The 17,554-nt window shown below is 39.8% G+C and overlaps 1 protein-coding gene across 2 annotated transcripts in view; it reads left to right on the top strand.

Annotated features, from left to right (window-relative positions):
- Nucleotides 1-1,709: 1,709 nt before the first annotated feature.
- LEMD3 (LEM domain containing 3) overlaps nucleotides 1,710-17,554 on the top strand; it is a 95,917-nt gene continuing 80,072 nt past the window's right edge. Inside the window, exon 1 of one of the 2 annotated variants that reach the window (XM_066369844.1) lies at nucleotides 1,710-3,343. In XM_066369844.1, coding sequence (XP_066225941.1) covers nucleotides 1,798-3,343 — 1,546 coding nt within the window. In that variant the 5' untranslated portion in view covers nucleotides 1,710-1,797. The remainder of the gene's footprint in view (nucleotides 3,344-17,554) is intronic. The other variant, XM_066369843.1, reaches the window with a different exon arrangement.

A 17,554-nucleotide genomic window follows, 5' to 3' on the forward strand; every position in this document is an offset into this window, starting at 1 on the left:
ACATATGTTCAGGGAAAACATCTCCAGATTATTTTGACTTTTGATTGTGTTGCATACCCCTCACCCAAAATCAAATTGTCTTTTGTCACCTATCTGGTTTTCTTTGTGCCCTTCCCCTCCCCCCACCCTCTCTCTCTCCTTCCTCACCCCCCCCCCCTTACCTTCACATTCTTGTCCATGTCTGAGTCTCATTTTTGTGTCCTCTCTATGTATGGATTCATATAGTTCTTAGTTTTTTCTGATTTACTTATTTCACTCCGTATAATGTTATCAAGGTCCATCCATGTTATTGTAAATGATCTGATGTCATCATTTCTTATGGTTGAGTAGTATTCCATAGTATATATGTACCTAAGATTTTTAATCCACTCGTCCTCTGACAGACACTTGGGCTGTTTCCAGATCTTTGCTGTTGTGAACAATGCTGCCATAAACATGGGGGTGCATTTCTTCTTTTCAAACAGTGCTATGGTGCTCTTGGGGTATATTCCTAAAAGTGGGATAGCTAGGTCAAAAAGCAGTTCGATTTTTAATTTCTTGAGGAATCTCCATACTGTTTTCCACACTGGCTGCACCAGTCTGCATTCCCACCAGCAGTGCAGGAGGGTTCCCTTTTCTCCACATCCTAGCCAGCACTTATTCTGTGTTGTTTTGTTGATGAGCGCCATTCTGACTGGTGGGAGGTGATATCTCATTGTAGTTTTAATTTGCATTTCTCTAATGATTAGTGATGTTGAGCATTTTTTCATATGCCTATTGAGGCCATCATTTAAAAGGGGAAAACCACAATGTGGGCAGTTCTGTTAAGCTTGCTCATGGGATTATCAGCTGCAAGCACTTTGCCTGTATGGTGCATGAGGGCGTACCAGCTATGGCCTATATAAGGCTATGGGTGCTTGCGCTGGAGACTGGGGATTGCAGATGAGTGGACTGCCTGCCAGCCACTGTGAGGGGCCATTCTTATTATTTGTATGCGGGAGAAGAGTTTTTTCCCCTGCCTGTGTGCTTGTCCTCGCTGTGAGACTTTATTAAACGGAATGGCCCTAATGGTTTCTGGCCCCACAGTTTCTCTACCATCTGTCGGAATCCAGTGTGAACCTGCCTGGCCTTGGCCACCAGAATTATATTCGATAATACCTCACAACCAACTAAGGGAATAAATAGCCCTTACTCTTGAAGAAAACTGCATTGTGACTAGCCTGTATCTTCTCTCTAGAACGGAAGCCGAGAGGCTTCTTAAAAAGAATAGCAAGAGGAACCTCCCGCCTTTTTTTTTCTTTTTTGGAGGTGAAGTGAAAAGACAAAATGAAAAGAGAACTTGGAGTCAGGCAGGGAAATCACCTGTCTAGTCTGGTCATTTCTTTTTCAATCTTCGTAGGCTTTTCTCACAGAAGAAATCTGAACGAAAAGTAAACGAATGCCACCTAATTCAAAGGCGATTTTATTTCAGATCCTGTGCAGTGGCAGGATCCTGGGAGGAGGTCAAGGTGAGGTTTAGCAGAAGGCGGCTACCGGGAAACACACTTGGAAGGGCAGGACAGAGAACAGCTGAAACGATGAAGAAGGAGATGCGAAGAGAGTGCGAGAGACCAAGGTGAGAGCATAGAAAACCTCGCTGCCGCGGAATCCCCACGGCGCTCAGGTGGCCCTTTCCCGCTCAGGTGAGCTCCTCCCGCGCCTCCCATTGGCTAAGGCTTCTGCGGCGCTAGGAGGGCGACGCAGCCCGGTCTAGTTCAGGGTCTAGGGCGGCGCGTCACTTCCGGTAGCGCGGAGCTTCTAAAACACCCTAGAGAGAAAATGGCGGCGGCGGCGGCGGCGGCTTCTGTTCCTCAGCAGCTCTCGGATGAGGAGCTTTTCTTTCAGCTCCGCCGTTACGGCCTGTCTCCCGGTCCAGTTACGGAGAGCACCCGCCCCGTCTACCTTAAGAAGCTGAAGAAGCTTCGGGAGGAAGAGCAGCAGCAGCACCGGTCTGGGGGCCGCGGCCACAAGACGCGGAACAGTAATAACAATAACACGGCAGCCGCTACGGTTGTCGCCGCGGGACCGGCTCCAGCGGCCGTTGGGATGGGGGTTAGGCCGGTGCCGGGAGATCTCGCCCACTTTCGGACTCCTGAGGGTCTGGGCCGAATCTCGGCCTCCGGCCCGGAGAGCCCCTTGGGAGGGCCCGCGGGCGCCTCGACCGTTCCCACGGCCGGCAGCAAAGTGCTGCTGGGCTTCAGCTCGGACGAGTCGGATGTAGAGGCCAGTCCGCGGGGCCAGGCCGGCGGCGGCGGCGGCGGCGGCAGCGGCGGGAGGAAAGACCGGGCTTCTCTCCAGTACCGCGGGCTCAAACCGCCGCCGGCGCCCCTGGCCGCCGGCGAGGCAACCAACAGCACCCCGGCCGAGCGCAGGAAGCCCCACTCGTGGTGGGGGGCCAGGAGGCTGGCGGTCCCGGAGCTGCAGGCCCCGTCGGGGAGAGACGGGACCGCGGAGGACGAGGAAGAGAGCGGAGAAGACCGCAAGGACAGGGAACCGGAGGCCGAGGGGCCGCTGTGGTCAAGCCGGACCGTAAATGGCAGCCGGCTTCTCTCCTTCAGCTGCCGGGAGAACTATTCGGACTCAGAGGAAGAGGAGGACGCCGATGCGGCCTCCGGCAGGCAGGTATTAAAGGACGACTCGCTCTCCCGGCCCCGGCCCCGACGGAGCCACGGGAAGCCTCCCCCTCCGCCGGCTGCGAAACCGGCGGGCGGCCGGCCGGACCCCTCAGTGCAGGGAGGGGGCAGCATCGCGATGAATGACGGGGCGGCAGCCGCGGGGAGTCCAGACTGGAGCCGAAACCTCGCAGAGGCCGTGGCGGCGGCGGAGCTGGGAGGAGGGTGTGATCCGCTAGCCTCCTGCCCCGTTCCTAGGTACCGTGTTACTGCGAAGAAACTGGCCCCTTTCTCGCCCCCGCCGCTGACTGACATGGACGCTGCCTTGGATTCGTCCACAGGGTCCCTTCTTAAAACTAATAATCACATCGGCGGCGGGGCCTTCGGCGTGGACTGCCCCAGGTTGTTTCCCAACAGCCTCCCTCCCAGTGCGGCTGTGGCCGCCTCCGGGTCACTCAGGATCAATCACTCCAACCATACAGGCTCCAATCATACCTATCTGAAAAACACGTACAGCAAACCGAAGCTTTCCGAACCCGAGGAAGAACTTCTCCAGCAATTTAAACGGGAGGAGGTGTCCCCAAACGGGGGTTTCAGTGCCCACTACTTGTCGATGTTTCTCTTAACTGCTGCCTGCTTATTTTTCTTACTATTGGGGCTGACTTACCTAGGAATGAGAGGCACAGGCGTGTCCGAGGATGGAGGACTCAACAGTAAGTATGCAAGCTCCTGAATAAGGTAACAAAGGGAATGTTGTTAGTAATCTGCTCTGACCGCACTGGATATTTTTTACATGGGGCGGCTTCTGTCTGCAGTAACATGATTTAATAGTGAAGGGTACAGATTGACTGCATTTGTATCATCTTGTTTTAAGAAAGAACAGTATTATCATTGTCAGAATGATAGTTCCATGGCCGATTTAAAAGTCTTCTGTATGATACATTGGGAAATCCAGAACATATAAAAAGGAAACAAAATATTACAAGACTGTTAGTAGATTGTATTTATTTAAATTTCCTTTAGCCTTAAATAACTGTATGGACAAATGCCAATTACACAACAGTTTTGAAGTATTTTGATTGTTAAAGGCATCATAAATGCAGTGTTTTTAAAATTAAGTTGTGATTCTTAAAGGCAGTGTAAGATCACTTGAAATTCCGGTTAAATATTTTGTAGTAATAAGTATACGTGTAGGTAGTTCTGTGATTTTTAAAAAGTAAATGAATATAGAAAGGAAGACACACCTCTAAATTGATTTCCTACCCCAAAGTATTTCCTTTCTCACCAGGGAAAAAAGTAGTGTTTGCAAACTTGTAAGAGTTTGCAGTCAGATTTATCTGGATTGGTTTCCAGGCCCTACCCTTTACTTGTTAAAATGACTATAGGGAGAGGTGTGTGTGCATTCGTTCATTAAGCTAGCATAATCATCTATGCTGAGCATTCAGGATACTGCAGTAAAAAGTCAAAGTATTCCTGTCCTTCAACACAAGAAGAAGATGAATACAGATCATTTTGTGTTTATGTATGAAATAAGGATGGAGTTACTGGTGTATGCTACTTTAGAGTTGGTAAGAGTAGGTACCATTTGAGGTGAAACCTGAAGTAGGAGGAGACAGCATTGCAGGGAGACCGGAGAGCATTCTGGGCTGAGATTATAAGAGGAAAGGCCTTGAGTTGAGCAAGAGCCTTCCTGTAGGTTAGGGGTGGTTGGAAGGAGCACTTTGAGCCCAGGGGAGTGAGCAAGAATTTGAGCTTCCCTTTTCTAATCTGTAAAATGATGCTAATATTGATTAGAAAAATGCCCATGTAGATTAAAAAAAAAAAAAAAAAGTAAATTTAGTGCATGATAGATCGCTGAATTCAGGATTTCTCAATGTTAGCTTTCTTTTCTCCCCTTGAAATTTCCTATCCTTCCACCCAACATGAATTCACTGTATCATTATTTGCATTTCTAACATTGGCTTAGTATTATATTTATTTCAAAATAGTGAATGATGCAGTTAGATTTAGATAAAGAATAGGAGTGAAAATAGTGTAAACTTGGATTTGGATACAGCCAATTCTAAGGTAGTCAAATAATAGATTGTAACTATTACTATATTGCTTAAATAGAGGGATTAAAAGAGAATTGAAATACAGCTCTCACTGTAATTGGTACTGTGGGAACAAGTGTAATATATTCTGAACTGCCCTAGATACTGGAGAGAAAAAAAATTAAGGTCATTCCAGGAGTTAAACTAGTAAAGTTCACAGAAGTTAAATGACATTACCTATCATCAGATTTGCATCTGTTTGTTTCTCTAACAACTGTATGACCTGGATCTTTTCTAAAAGTTAAATGCTTTATACATACTAACTCATTGATTCGTCCCAACAACATACAGAAGCAGGTGGTGTTTATCCTCATTTTATAGATGAGGATAGTGAGACTCAAGGAAGTTAAGAAATGTGCTCATAGTTGAACAGCTAGTGAGTAATAGGACTAGCATTTTGTTTTATATTTTTTCAACTACAAGCCCATATTCTTAACACTATTTTGGGTATTGTGTAAAGAGAGCTTTTTAAATAAGAGGGTATTTTTTATTTTATTAAGATTAAGAAAACAATTGACTATTTGGTAGGATTTCAGACAGAATTGCTGATGAGCACAGTTCTCAATTAAGATTACTGTCTCATCGTTCTCCTCACTGTTAAGAAAAAATGGCTAATATTTTCCTAGGGACCTAAATTTCTAATGGAATAGAAAGGGATAGGACTGCTAGGGTTTTGGTACCCTCTTCACCTCCACCAATGTGGAAGGAAGGAAATTATAAGGTGTTTTGCTTTTTAATACATAGTAAACATGAGATAGCCTGAGGAATGGAAAGAAGAGTGTCTTAAGAGGTAGAAGATCTGGTTCAAAATGACCTTATTCAAGTTCCTTAACCTTTGAGCTTCATTCTTATGTAATAAATGGGAATAATAATTTCTGCTGTCTAGGTGGCTCTGAGAATCAAACGAGATAGTTTGTTAAACAAACAAAGTGGTATTATTTAGAGGTGTAGATAAAACTTGTATTTCTGCTAATCGATAGTATATAAGCAAAGAGAAATAGTTACATCATTTCTGTGACATTGATGTATCTCTTACCTTTTCAGCATTTAATTTTTATTAAATTCACACTGTAGACATTGATACAGAAATTTGAATCTAAGTGTAATGAATCCTTAAATGTATTATATACTGGACTTATTGTATACCCTGGTGGAAAGCCATGCCTGTGAGTTCTGTTAGTCTTGTATACCTAACAGTGACTAATTTATACTCCCTATATTTATGTATTCTGATCCTTTGTCATATTATAATTGTTAACTGATGCTTAACTATAGGGCTCATTGGTCAAATAGTGTGCTTAAGGGGATAGTTTTACTTTGAGTAATTATTCACCAGAAGATTTTAGGTTATATGTGAGAGTAAGCTTTTGTAGGCTTTTATTAGTTACTTAAATTATGTATAACATGTAATAGATGAGCCTTTTAAGTAGCTCTTAATCATTGCTCTTTGGAAAATTTTCATCAATGCCTAGTTTTATTAATTAAATTTCTCTGCATTTCTGCTTTCTCATCTGTAAAATTATGGGGTTGTATTAGATGATCCCTAAGCTTTTTTCAGTTCTAAGGTTTAAGATTCTAACTTTGAACTGCCCTACCAAAACAACTCAAGGATCAGTCAGTCTACAGTCAGATCATGACTACCCATCAAAAGAAAATAGGCAGAATAGATGGACTACCTTAGGTTCATATAATCATTATTTAAATATACAAAAGACATAATTTTCTAGAAAATATGGATGGAGATTTATGAAGCAAAAAATGAATGATATTGTATACCTTTCCTCCTAGTCTAGTCTCGTAATCACCCCGCTACAAGTTCAAATAATGATCCCTTCAGAATTTTTTCGAAATGCTTTTCATGTAATACATACATTTATATATACATGTGTGCACATTTTCATTCAACAACAGAGTGCCCACGAAAGACCCTGAGGCAAAAACAAGCTTGGCATGTTGAAGTGTCAGAGTAAAATAGCCAGTGTGGCTGGAGCATGGCATATGATGAAATCAGAAGTAGGCAGGGGCCAGGTCATAAGGGGCCTAAAGGCCTTGAAGGCCTTAGAGAGGAGTCTGAATTTTATTTTAAGTGATGTTATAGTATACATATTCTGCAACTTGATTTTTCACTTAACGTTGTATCATGGGTAACTTTCCATATACTAAGTGTAAGTAAATAATTTAAAAATCTTACTCTTAACTAACCCCTCTCTCATTCTATAAAAATTCTAAAATCTGCCATCCTGAAAATGTTGTTCTTCAACCCTCTGTTCGCCTCTAGCTGTTCCTGGCTTCTCAGCCAGGATTACTATCTCTTTCCTCCTCTGCCATTCACTCAACCCCTGTCTAGTTTAGCTTTCTTTACCATCCATTTCTCTCTGCTTTGAGTCACTAATTACTCAATTGCCTAATCCAGGAAAGGGTTGAAGTTCTTAACTTCATCTCTTTGATACCTTCAATACATAGAGAACACTCTTCGTCACAAAACTCCAAACTTCTGTCTCCTCACTCTTGCCTGCCTTGTTTTCATTTACTCTTGTCACCTGTGTTTTAAATATGATGGTCTCTGGAATACTATTTTTGGCTCTATTATTTTGTTCAGTTTCCCTAGGCGGTTTCATCCACTCATTTGACTTATAACTCCCAGTTTTACATTTTCACATTAGATTTTCTCTCCTGAGTTCTGAATTTACCTGTTTATTAGACAATGACTTTTGAATGTACCAGCAGTACTAAAACCATCGGTACTCCTCAGCTTTCCTTACTTTCACCTTGTTTCTCCCCCTTTGTTTCCTGTTTTAATTAATGGCACCTCCATTCACTCAGAGTTCAAACTAGAAACCTTCAGTGCCTGGATATTTTCTTTTATCTTCCCACCAAGCCTCAAACCTCAATCTAATTGGTTACTGAGCCTGATAGTTCTACCTCCTTTATATCTTTTAACTCAATCTATTTTCTTACTGTCTAGGTTAGTCTCTTGTTTCAGTAACCTTCTAACAGGTGTTTCTGCTTCTAGGCTGTAGCTCTTCCAGTCCATTTTTTCTGTGCCAGAGCAGTATTTCTAAAACATAACTGCAGTAATTAATTCACTCCCTTGCATAAAATTACTCAATGACTTTTCCTTACTGGATAAAATCTAAATTCCTTGCCTAAACAGTTTATGATCTGACTATGCATGCTTCATTTTCTGGCAGTCCCTCTTACCACACTTTTTGAAACACTGCTTAATATTCACTGAATACATCATGAAATTTTGTGCCTTTATGCTTTTGCACATTATTCCCATCTTTGGGAAGATTGTTTCTTCCTCTCTGTTAACAACTATTCTTTTTTTTTTTTTTAATTTTTTTTAATTTTTATTTATTCATTTTAGAAGGGAGAGAGAGAGAGAGAGAAGAGAGAGACAGAGACAGAGAGAAGGGGGAGGAGCAGGAAGCATCAACTCTCATATGTGCCTTGACCAGGCAAGCCCAGGGTTTCGAACCGGCAACCTCAGCATTTCCAGGTCGACGCTTTATCCACTGCACCACCACAGGTCAGGCAACAACTATTTATTCTTTAAAAAGTGTTGCCTATTGATATTTTCTCTCCCTTTTCTCTTTACCCTAGAGTTTGGCTCATATTTCTCTGCTTAAATATAATCTCATGCATCATTCATAGCATTTATTATAGTTTATTATAATTGTGTATGCCCTTTAGGAGGAATTGAATAAAGGGCACAGGTTTTTCAGTAATTTCTGAGTTTGAATTTCATTTTTCTCTTTTATACCTGCCCTGTGACTTTACTAGATACTCAGTTGCCTCATATTAAAAATGAATGTGATAATACCAGCCTTAAGGTGGCTTTAAGTATTACAGGAGATAATGTATGTAAAGTTTTAGTGTTGTTGCCTGGCATATGGAAATCACTTAGTAGATGAAAGTCACATGTATCATTGGCACAAATTTAGTACTTAGTAAATATTTGTTGAGCAAATTATCACCTATCAGGTACCCAATATACATGCACTGATGAACTCATCATTTAACTCAGTAATTGGTTAACTACTCTAAAGTGGGAAGGATACAAAAGAAATCTCATTCCTAGTAATAGTCACAGGAGATGGTTAAGAAACATACAAGATGTGTGATTACGTGCTGTACATGTACTTCTGTAAGTGGGGAGAATTCACTGTGAGTTCGATCAGTCTCAAAAAATCAAAAGCCTGATTCCAAACTTGGACTTTTTTCTGTAGGTTGAGCAGTGGGAATCCATGGAGTTTTTAAAATAGAGGACTAGCACGATCAAATTGATTTTTTTTTTTAAGAAGGATATACAGGTGATGGTGTAGATAATGGGGTGACAGGATGGGAGAGAAAGTGGGGTGATATGCACTAGAGGCAGACATGGAGTTAAGCAAACCTGAAGGAGGTTGATGGCTGTGGAATAGAGTAGGGTCTGTGATTAAGAGAATCTATTTGAAGTAAGAGTCACAGTACTTGGTGACTGGATACAGAGAATAAGGGAGAGGAGTCAAAGATTATTTTGTGGTCATGAGCCTGGATGATTGATAGAATAGTGATACCATTGACAAGAATTAGAGATGTGGAAAAGGGATCTTATTTAGTGAAAGGTAGTACAGAGAAAATGGATTTATTTGGGGTTTGTTTTTTGAATTATTCAAGTAGAAATATTCTGCAGGCTATCGGCGTTACATAATTGGATTAAAGAGAGTCTGGTGGTCAATGTGAGTACTAGAACTGTTTACTAAAGGAATAGATAGATACCTTTGCATTACAGAGGGGAACCATAGTATTTGTAAAATGTATTTTAACCTTTTTTTCCCCTTATTTTCCAAGTGAGAGGAGGGGAGATAGAAAGACAGACTCCCACATGTATCCTGAGCAGGATCCATCTGGCGAGCCCTGTCTGGGGCTGATGTTCTGCCCATCTGGGGCCATGCTCGCAACCGAGCTGTTGAGGTGGAGGCTCCATGGAACCATCCTCAGTGCTTGGGGCTGATGCATTTAAACCAGTTGAGCCATGGGGTGCAAGAAGAAAAAGGAGAGAGAGAGAGAGAGAGGGAGGGAGGGAGAGGGAGGAGGGGGAAGGATGGAGAAGCAGATGGTTGCTTCTCCTGTGTGTCATGACTGGGAATCAAACCTGGGACATACACAGGCTGGACCAACACACTTAGCCAACCAGCTAGGGCAGTGGTCCCCAACCCCCGGGCCATGGACCAGTACTGGTCCGTGGGCCATTTGGTACCGGTCTGCAGAGAAAGAATAAATAACTTACATTATTTCCGTTTTATTTATATGTAAGTCTGAACGGTGTTTTATTTTTAAAAAATGACCAGGTTCCCTCTGTTACATCCGTCTAAGACTCACTCTTGATGCTTGTCTCGTAAGTTCGACAATTATATTTAAAAATACCACAGTTTTTATGCCGGTCGCATAATTTTATTTTGTGTATTTATCAGTCCCACCCTAAAGGCCGGTCCGTGAAAATATTTTCTGACATTAAACCGGTCCATGGCCCAAAAAAGGTTGGGGACCACTGAGCTAGGGCATATTTTAACCTTTTCAAGCAATTAGAATGTCCAAAAGGCCCAGCCCTTGGTATCTGTAGAGAAATAGACATAAGGATATTGAAAAATAGTTGTTGCTCTCATTCTTAGAAGATGAAAGCTGTGTTTCATTTGAAATTTCTCAAATTTGACTACTTTATAAGGAAAGACCTCTAAAAATATTCCTGGAAACACCAGGGTCTGAATATCCCAGTTTGATGATTTAAGAAATTAAAGTCTATTCTGAAATTGTCTTGCATTTAAAACTTATCTCTAGAATAATTTAAAATAAACATCATCAGAATGAAAACATGTGAATTCCTCATGAGAATATCCGTGGAGCCTAGTTTGAGTAATAGTTATGAGGGTTTAGATTATTAAGGAGGCAGGTTTGAATATTGGCCCTTCTACTTGCTAGCCTTTTTTTAAAAATTAAAAGCAAGTTATTGAACCACTGTGAACTTCAGTGTTCTCATCTGTAAAATAGTTAAGTGAGAAATAATGTATGTAAAGTACATGGCTCAACATGAGAGATAATATAATAGTAGCAGCTAACCTTATGCAGCACCATGTGTCGCTTACTGAGCAATTAAAATTGTTATATCATCTTCATGAGACAGATAAGTATACTATTTTGTAGATATGAAACAGACACAGAGAAGTTAAGTAACTTGCCGCTGTTATGTAGCTAGTAAGTGCAGGTGCAGTATTTTGACTAAGATAGTGGCGTTTAACCACTCTGCTAGATTGCCTTGTAAGATGTGTAAGTACGTAAGAATTTTATATATGTTCTCTACTATTATTATATAAAAAGTTATGGAAGATATGGAAGGTTGAAGCAGATTAATACTTGAAATCCTAGTTATACCAGAAATAATCTGTGAAACCTAGCAACATTAGGACAAGGAAGTACAAATTTATACTCTTCAACAATTAGGTTTTAGATATATGAGGGGGGACAATCTGATATAAATTACAATATGTAATATGTAAAACTTAATAAACATATGGTACTATTTCTAATTTTTAAAAGATTTGCACAGTCTCAAACTTGGTGGGGAAAGTAGTCCTCTGATGTGTATTACCACTTTAAAAGTTTTGTTTTCCATTGTTAATTTTCACGAAGTAAAGACCTGTAAGAATAGTATATTTATTTTCCCTTTTTTTGCCCCTTTTAAATAAACATATATATTTTCCCTATTCATATATTTGTTTCAATGGGAATGAATCAGTCTACAGTTTCGAGGATCAGGGAGGGATACTTTAAAAAATTAGATATTTTCATAATTTCTCAGTAGATTTGTGATGTTTTAAAACTAGCTTCTCCTTGCTGCTTTATTATTTGGTATTAGCTTTACCTATCTGAAAAATATTTTTTATATAAATAAAAGGAACCTCAGTGCAAAGGGATATTTAACCTGGTTTATGAGTAATTTAAAAATGAAGTATAATATAAACTATCAGAAATATCCTCCAAAATATTTGGTAAACAGTAGTAGTAACTTTTTAATGAAAATTATATCATTAATGCTATATCTTTATTCTAATCCTGTATTTATTGATTATACACTAAAAATTGCTACTGTTTAATTTGGAAACCCAGTCCATTCATTATTAATTATGGGCATTCTTATAATTATTGCCTCTTAACTTTAGATTTTGACTTTCATACTCAGTTTATTTTTAAAGGATTTCTTTTTTTTTTGTGATAGAGACAGCGAGAGAGGGACAGATAGGGACAGACAGGCAGGAAAGGAGAGAGATGAGAAGCATCAATTCTTTATTGCAGCCCCTTAGTCTCCTTAGTTGTTCACTGATTGCTTTCTCATGTGTGCCTTGACCTGGGAAGCTACGGCAGAGCGAGTGACCCCTTGCTCAAGCCAGTGTGACCTTGGGCTCAAGCCAGCGACCGTGGGGTCATGTGTATGATCCCACGCTCAAGCCAGCAACCCTGTGTTCCAGCTGGTAAGCCCCCACTCAAGCTGGCGACTTCGGGGTTTGGAACCTGGGTTCTTCGCATCCCAGTTTGATGCTTTATCTACTGTGTCACCATCTAGTTAGGCTATTTTTAACAGATTTTCAAGTGAACCAGTAACAGTATATTTGAATAACCACTTTGGATTTTGTTGTTTTAATATGCATACTTTAACCTGAATCACACAAGTGATGGGTTAAAAAAAAAAGCAAAAAACAATATAAACAGGGTTTACTTTCTAATATTTATCTAATATTTTATAGTTAAGTTTTATATGTTTGCCATCATCACTTTGAAAATGTAATTCTAAGGAAATTAACTTTGTAAAAAGATTATAAAAATTTATATCAACAGAGGTAATGTCTGAAAATAGGATAATTTAGTGTGTGGAAGCCATCATGTATTACTTATACTGTCAATTCATTTTTTTTTTTTTTTAAGAGGTATAGAGTGTAAAATTATACCACTACTTTTGTTTGGGTAGCAGACTTACTGCTCTGTCCCTATAGTTTTGTGCTTAAAATGTTTTTGTGAGATGACTTCTGAATTCATCTTTACAGCTATGTTGATATCAAATGGCAAGCTAATACTCAGGAACAAGGCTTGGGTGCAAAACGAGGCAAGAGTTAAGTTCAGCTATTCTAAACTTATTGAGTGATAAGTATGCACCAACAGTTGTTCTGCCCTGAATGTGACATGGATAGAAAAAACATCCTTTAGTAGCAATGGGCATTTTAACACACAGCAGAACATAATTTTGTTTTGCATTTAGAGACCCTTTTTATATGTATATACTATATGTACTAAAGGAATTTGATACTGTGGCTAATTCCTGAAAGCAATTTATTACTTATAAATGAAGCTTTTGCTCGGTAGGAATTTACCTAGGTATAATTTTTTAAGCTTACATATAGAGAAGGCCACTGAAATTAATTAGGAGGGGGGAAATTTTAGAATATCTCTTTCTTCTACTCCCTGGGCTACGGCTTAGTACCATGTTCAGTCTTATTAATGACTTCCTAGGTTTATAAGAGGAATAACTCCCATGTTATCACAAATGTTTCCTTGTTTTAGTTCATTTGAAAAAACATTTATTAAGTTTCTTCCATTAATTCATCTATTCACTCACTGATAAATTATTTATTGAGCAACTATTACCTTGTGCAAGTAATACCAGAAGATGAGTATATACTTTCTAGAATGACAGTAATGATACTCTTCCCCCCGACACACTGCCTCCTTTCCCCTTACATTGTAGTGGCATTTTCTTCTTAGAAAAAAAAAATCTTATGAACTAGCTAGGCTTCATAGTTGAGATTTGGTTACAGTGCATTTTTTATTTGTATATTTTGACTTGGGAAATAACTGTAAGGATTAGATTCTGCAAATTTGAGTATGACCTATATAGTAAAGTTTACCAAATGTGTGTGTTATACAAAAGAAATACACAGTTCCATTTCTTGCAGATTTTTAGAAGTAATTTAAAAAGTAAAAAAAGGAGGTGACATGCAGAATGAGTTTGCCAAAAATTAAGATGTTAGTCTGAAGTGTTTATGATTATGGTTCAAGATGTTCTATAAATATCCTTATGCTTATGACAAAAAGTCTTGTTTTGTTTTTTTAAAATGTCATCTTCAAATTCCCTTCTTTCAGATTCTAAAGCTTTAAATGATAAAAGATTTGTTGAGAACTTTTTATATATAAGCAATTTATCTTAATTTTCATGAGGGAAACTATTAATATCTTCATTAGAGAACTGAAATACAGTGTGTCAGTAAAGTCACGGTACACTTTTGACCGGTCACAGGAAAGCAACAGAAGACGATAGAAATGTGAAATCTGCACCAAATAAAAGGAAAACTCCCAGTTTCATACCTGTTCAGTGCAGTTCAATGTGGGCTCATGCACAGATTTTTTTAGGGATCCTTAGGTAGCTATCCCGTATAGCCTCTACAGACTCGTCACTGACTGATGGTCTACCAGAACGGGGTTTCTCCACCAAACTGCTGGTTTTCTTCAACTGCTTATCCCACTGAGTAATGTTATTCCTATGTGGTGGCGCTTTGTTATAAACACGCCGATATTCACGTTGCACTTTGGTCACGGATTCAAATTTAGCGAGCCACAGAACACACTGAACTTTCCTCTGTACCGTCCATATCTCGATGGGCGTGGCCGTGGGCTGCTCTGCTGTAAAAATGGTGTTACGTCATCATCTGCACATGCGCACATGCTGCCACGTTGTCCTACAGAAACTGGGAGAGTTTTCCTTTTACTTGGTGCAGATTTCACATTTCTATTGTCTTTTGTTGCTTTCCTGTGACCTGTCAAAAGTGCACCGTAATTTACGGACACACTGTATAGAGCGAATCATGTTACAAATATCTTGTCCATGATCCCATGGCTACTTTTTAGAGCCAGTACTTGAACCCATGATCTGATCTCAGAGTCCACAATCTTAACCACCAGACAGCAGTAGATATTTTTATGCATTTTTTTTTCTCACCTACTAACTTGATTTGGGCAGGTAAGTCACTTTATAACCTCTGGGCTTTGCTTTTTTTTTATCTGTCAAATTGGGGGATAGGGAAATCAGCTTATTTCCAGCCAATGACTTTTGTAGGGAACTAAGGTGATAATGCCTATGGAAATGCCTTGGAGAGACTTGAAGTGATAACTATATATATATATATGTATATATATATTTTTTTTCTTTCTTTCTTCATTTTTTCCGAAGCTGGAAACGCAAGGCAGTCAGATTCCCGCATGCGCCCGACCGGGATCCACCCGCCATGCCCACCAGGGGACGATGTTCTGCCCCTCTGGGGCGTCGCTCTGTTTCATCCAGAGCCATTCTAGCGCCTGAGGCAGAGGCCACAGAGCCATCCCCAGCGCCTGGGCCATCTTTGCTCCAATGGAGCCTCGGCTGCGGGAGGGGAAGAGAGAGACAGAGAGGAAGGAGAGGGGGAGGGGTGGAGAAGCAGATGGGCACTTCTCCTGTGTGCCCTGGCCGGAAATCGAACCCGGGACTCCTGCACGCCAGGCAGACGTGATAACTATATTTTTAATACTGTCAATTAGAATTTCCCAGCTATAGCAGTTTCATTTAAGCAACACATGCTCAGCACTCGCACATGTCCTGTCAGAATGGTAATAAATGATAGAAGAGTGGGTTAAATTTATAGTTCTTATTGGTATTTTTATACCTTTCTCTCAAGCTATCCAAGCAGATAAAAGGAATCATCTTTTTATATTACCAGTTGGTGTCTTATCTCTAGGCACTGAAAAAGAATACTCTTGTTTTTTCAGCTACATTTATTTAATAGGTTATGCAGCACAATTTGAAACTAGATCTTATTCTCATTGTCCACTCAAGGTAGATTTGCTAATAGGGAAGTCAGAGATGGAATAAATACATTGCTTTAGTCTAAACCAGGGGAACCTATGGCTCGCGAGCCAGATGTGGCTCTTTTGATGGCTGCATCTGGCTCGCAGACAAATCTTTAATAAAAATAATAATAACGTTAAAAATATAAAACATTCTCATGTATTACAATCCATTTCCTACCGCTCATGTTCATGGTTGTGGGTGGCTGGAGCCAATCACAGCTGTCCTCTGGGACAATACCAAATTTTTATTGGATAATGCATAATGTACACGGGTCGTTGAATGGCTCTCACGGAATTACATTTTAAAATATGTGGCGTTCATGGCTCTCTCAGCCAAAAAGGTTCCCGACCCCTGGTCTAAACAATAGTAGTGAATTTGAGACAGAAAGACATTTCTTAGGAATATGGATGAGTCTTAGAGTAAGCCTGTGTTAACATCTGAAGAACAGGCAGTGCATGCAGCTGGTAGAAAAGATGGCCTGTCACATGCTTCAGATAGTTTGTAAGCTACAGTGAGTGGTACAGTGGATAATAGGGGTTGACCTGGGACTCTGGAACCTCTCCCACCCCTCTGTCAAGGCAGGTATGAGAAGCAACCACAACTCTGAGTTGATGCTTCCTCTCTCTCTCTCTCTACTTTTATTCATCGTGCTCTTTGAACTATAAAAATTATCTTAGTTCTTGTACAAGGTATTCTTTTTATGGTGGATTTATACTTAGCAACATCTAATGAATTTGAGTAATTTCTTTTAATTACATTTGGATTCCTAGTGAATGTTTGTTCACAAAGACAGGCTGTTCACTTCCAATAGGAAAAATGGGCAGCCCTTAATTTTTGAATGGGTTGTCTTCCAGATCACATATAAAATAGTTGTTTGAATTTAGAACATGTTTAACTATACTGTTTTAAGTTTAGGTTTCTAGGCTAGCCTATAGAAGCCTCATTAATTTAGTATGGTTTAAGTTTTGGGGCCCCAGAGCAGAGGATTATGTTCTGTGAGAGTTGGATGAGGAGGAAACAAGTTTATTTGTGGCTTTTTAAATGTTTGTTTGTTATTTGTTTTTATCTCTTAATACTTTTTCTTGTTCTGGCCAAAACTTCCTACTGTTATATAATCTTTGCTAAACACATAAGTGCTCTCAGTAGTTCAGTTTTTTTTAAAAAATTGAGATAATTATTGACAAACATTAATTTTAGCAGCATAATGATTGGATATGTGTGTATTGTGAAATGGTTGCCACAATAAATTTTAATTAACGTCTATCACTGCACATAATTAGTTATTTCTTGTGATGAGAACTTTTTTTTTCTTTTTATTAAATTTAACAGGTTGACATTGATCAGTAAGAGCACATAAGTTTCAGATAAACGTTTCTATAGCATTTAAACTGTTAATTATGTTTGATACCCATCACCCAAAGTCAGATAATTTTCTGTCACTCTATATTTGTCCCTCTTTACTCCCTTTTCTCACTGCTCCCCCATATACCCCTCCCCTTGGTAACCACTTCACTTTTATTTATGTCCATGAGTCACCCATGTGTGAAATCATACAGTTCTTAGATTTCTCTGATTTATTTATTTCACTCAGTATAATGTTCCTAAGGTCCATCCATGTTGTCATAAATGGCAATATGTCATCATTTCTTATGGCTGAGTAGTATTTCATTGTATATATGTATCACATCTTCTTTATCCAGTCTTTTATTGAAGGAAACTTTGGTTGTTTTCATATTGTGGCCACTGTGAAGAATGCTGTGATGAACATGGAGTAGCACATGTCTTTACATACCAGTGTTTTTGAGTTTTGGGGGTAGATACCAGTAGAGGGATTGCTGGGTCATATGGTAGTTCTATTCTTAATTTTTTTGAGGAATCACCATAACACTTCCCTACCCCACCTCAGGCAATCACCAGTC

The sequence above is a fragment of the Saccopteryx leptura genome, chromosome 2 (genome assembly GCF_036850995.1).
Source record: "Saccopteryx leptura isolate mSacLep1 chromosome 2, mSacLep1_pri_phased_curated, whole genome shotgun sequence".
NCBI classification, from domain to species: Eukaryota; Metazoa; Chordata; class Mammalia; order Chiroptera; family Emballonuridae; genus Saccopteryx; species Saccopteryx leptura.